This window comes from Zeus faber, assembly GCF_960531495.2.
Source record: "Zeus faber genome assembly, chromosome: 16".
Classification (NCBI taxonomy): domain Eukaryota; kingdom Metazoa; phylum Chordata; class Actinopteri; order Zeiformes; family Zeidae; genus Zeus; species Zeus faber.
Genome location: NC_137202.1, coordinates 17,466,462 through 17,468,961, shown reverse-complemented (window position 1 = coordinate 17,468,961; position 2,500 = coordinate 17,466,462). Strand labels below are relative to the sequence as shown.

The 2,500-nt window shown below is 48.0% G+C and overlaps 1 protein-coding gene across 1 annotated transcript in view; it reads left to right on the top strand.

Annotated features, from left to right (window-relative positions):
• LOC307241841 (GDNF family receptor alpha-1-like) overlaps nucleotides 1-2,500 on the top strand; it is a 99,675-nt gene that overhangs the window by 74,120 nt on the left and 23,055 nt on the right. Inside the window, exons 5-6 of the mRNA XM_080016084.1 lie at nucleotides 317-495; nucleotides 2,230-2,402. Coding sequence (XP_079872210.1) covers nucleotides 317-495; nucleotides 2,230-2,402 — 352 coding nt within the window. The remainder of the gene's footprint in view (nucleotides 1-316; nucleotides 496-2,229; nucleotides 2,403-2,500) is intronic.

The following is a 2,500-nucleotide window of genomic DNA, read 5'->3' as shown; positions in this document are numbered from 1 at the left end:
CCCGTCGCCGTCGTCGCATTTCCATTTCGCTGCGACGGAGATTCTCTGACCTCGCGGCCCCGTTTGTTTCGTGGTGATGAATTTTCAGTCGAGTTCACAGAGACAATAAATTACGTATTATTCTCATTTCCTTACTTCCTCTGGCTTTTACATCTTCTAATTGTTCAACAGACTGTGAAGAACAAACAAACAAAAAAAAAGAAACCCCAACATTAAACCGGTTAGATCTGCTGAATTATCCTCTGTGTGTCCTTCCCCCTCCGCTCCACGGCTCCGGGGTTTTCACCTCTGGTTTTGTTTCCTCCGGGCTCCGCAGGCGAGCCGGCGGTGACCAGGGAGAACAACTGCCTGAACGCTGCCAAGGCCTGCAACCTGAACGACACCTGTAAGAAGTACCGCTCGGCCTACATCAGCCCCTGCACCAGCCGCGTGTCCACCGCCGAGGTCTGCAACAAGAGGAAGTGCCACAAGGCCCTGCGGCAGTTCTTCGACAAGGCAAGGCCTTTCAGCTCACAGTTGGAAAGAAAAAAACAAAGCCGCATTTGGGAAAGATGGATGGATGCTCCGTTCATTGATCGCAGACTTTACTTGGTAGTCCAGTGCTAATTAGGGATGCAACGGTACACAGAACGTTATCGAACCGTTCCGTACACCTCCTATGGTTCAATACACACAGGTATTAGCGGTATTACGGTAGAAGTCCACCAGACGCGTTGGCGCAGGCTATCTAATCCATTGGACTGTTGGACCTCTAATGACCACATCCGCCGGGCGGGGCATTTCTGTATTTTTTGGGGAGAAGTCCATTTTTTATTTTTATTTTTTCAACTGCGCACGGCTACGCAAGCCTTTTCAATAGAAAGACCAGATGAAACGACGCAGAAATGTCAAGATTCAAGATTCAAGAGGTTTATTCGTCACATACATATACATACCTTCATGCATATATGCAGTGAAATGTAATAATGTCTTTGTCAAGAGTGCAGTCAATCAAGGTGTCCAGTCAGAAAATAACCATCCCCGGGATGGCCATGTCCCCAAGAGTCAGGGAGAAAGTGTCCCCATCGGGCGTGGTTTCGTTCCACACCGTCACATACGCACTCGGAGACGTGAATAAAATAAAAACACAGTATTGCGGCGCGCCGCTGGTGAGCGTGTCGCCAGCACGCGCTTCGTCAGCACCGTCGGAGATGGAGACAGGTGCGCACATTGCAACTCGATCGCTCCCTCCCTGCCCCCCCCCCCCCGCGCCTCCGCTGTCTTTATCGCCTCGAGGAAGAGCCGGCCCTGCTAGTTATTTATGGCAGACTGCTATAAAAACACTTATTACACGTTTAACTTCATTTATTTATTTATTCTTAAATATAAAGATACCCAAATTGTAACATTACCGTGGCCCTGAAAACCGTGATATATACCGAACTGTAGGAACCACTGTACCGTTGCTTCCCTATTGCTAATACTCTTGTTGTGTTTGTCTGCATGTAGGGGACTCCCTAATTCTTTGGCATTTAGATGCATTTTGCTTTGGTAATAATTCTCCCACACTCTTACCCTGAGCTCAGCCAGACCAAGCCCATACCCACACGTGTGGTGAGGCTGGACTGTGGCGGAGCACCACAACGCCACTTCTTTCATCCATTCATTGATTTTGATTGGAGTTGGCATTAATGTCAGGACTTGTGCTGACAAACACAAAACACTTAATTGCGCTCATATAGGTTTCCCAAGCCCCCCCCCCCCCCCCCCCCGTGGGATTTTCTTCTGGTTTCCCGGGAAAAGAAGGAAAGAAATAGTTTTTCTGATCTCTGACATGATGAACCTATTATAATTAAAGATAGAGACGTGGCTTTGCAGGGTTGCCGGCACTGTTGTTGTTGGCATTGGGTTGTAAGGTGCACAGGGTGCCGAGCTAAACCTAATCAAAAGTAGGCTTGGCACCGCTAACACACGCTTCTGTTGAAACTCTTCTTTCATGATTTTGCCGTCAAATGATTAAATGATGAATCCATTGTCTCAATATGTCTCCATACATGAACAATACAGTGCATGGACGGCCTGCAGTACAGTTTGCGATGTTATACTGTATACCTTTTGAATATTGGTAACTATTCAACGACGCAACCTTTAACAAATTCTGTTCAACCTTGACCAACTCAATCGTGAAGGAGTTAAAGTGAGTTAAAGTTAAATGTAGCTGTGATGACCCCCGCCCCCCCCCCCCCCCAGGTTCCTCCCAAACACAGCTACGGCATGCTGTTCTGCTCCTGCCCGCCCAGCGACCAGTCAGCTTGCTCGGAGCGCCGGCGCCAGACCATCGTCCCCGTGTGCTCTTACGAGGAGAAGCAGAAGCCCAACTGCCTGGAGCTGCAGGCCTCATGTGTGACCAACTACATCTGCCGGTAAGAAGAACTACATCTGATGCTGCTACATCTATGAAGAAAGAAGTTATTTTTTTTATTTCTTATCTAAACAAACCTGCAGACAGTTTGTTTTTTGT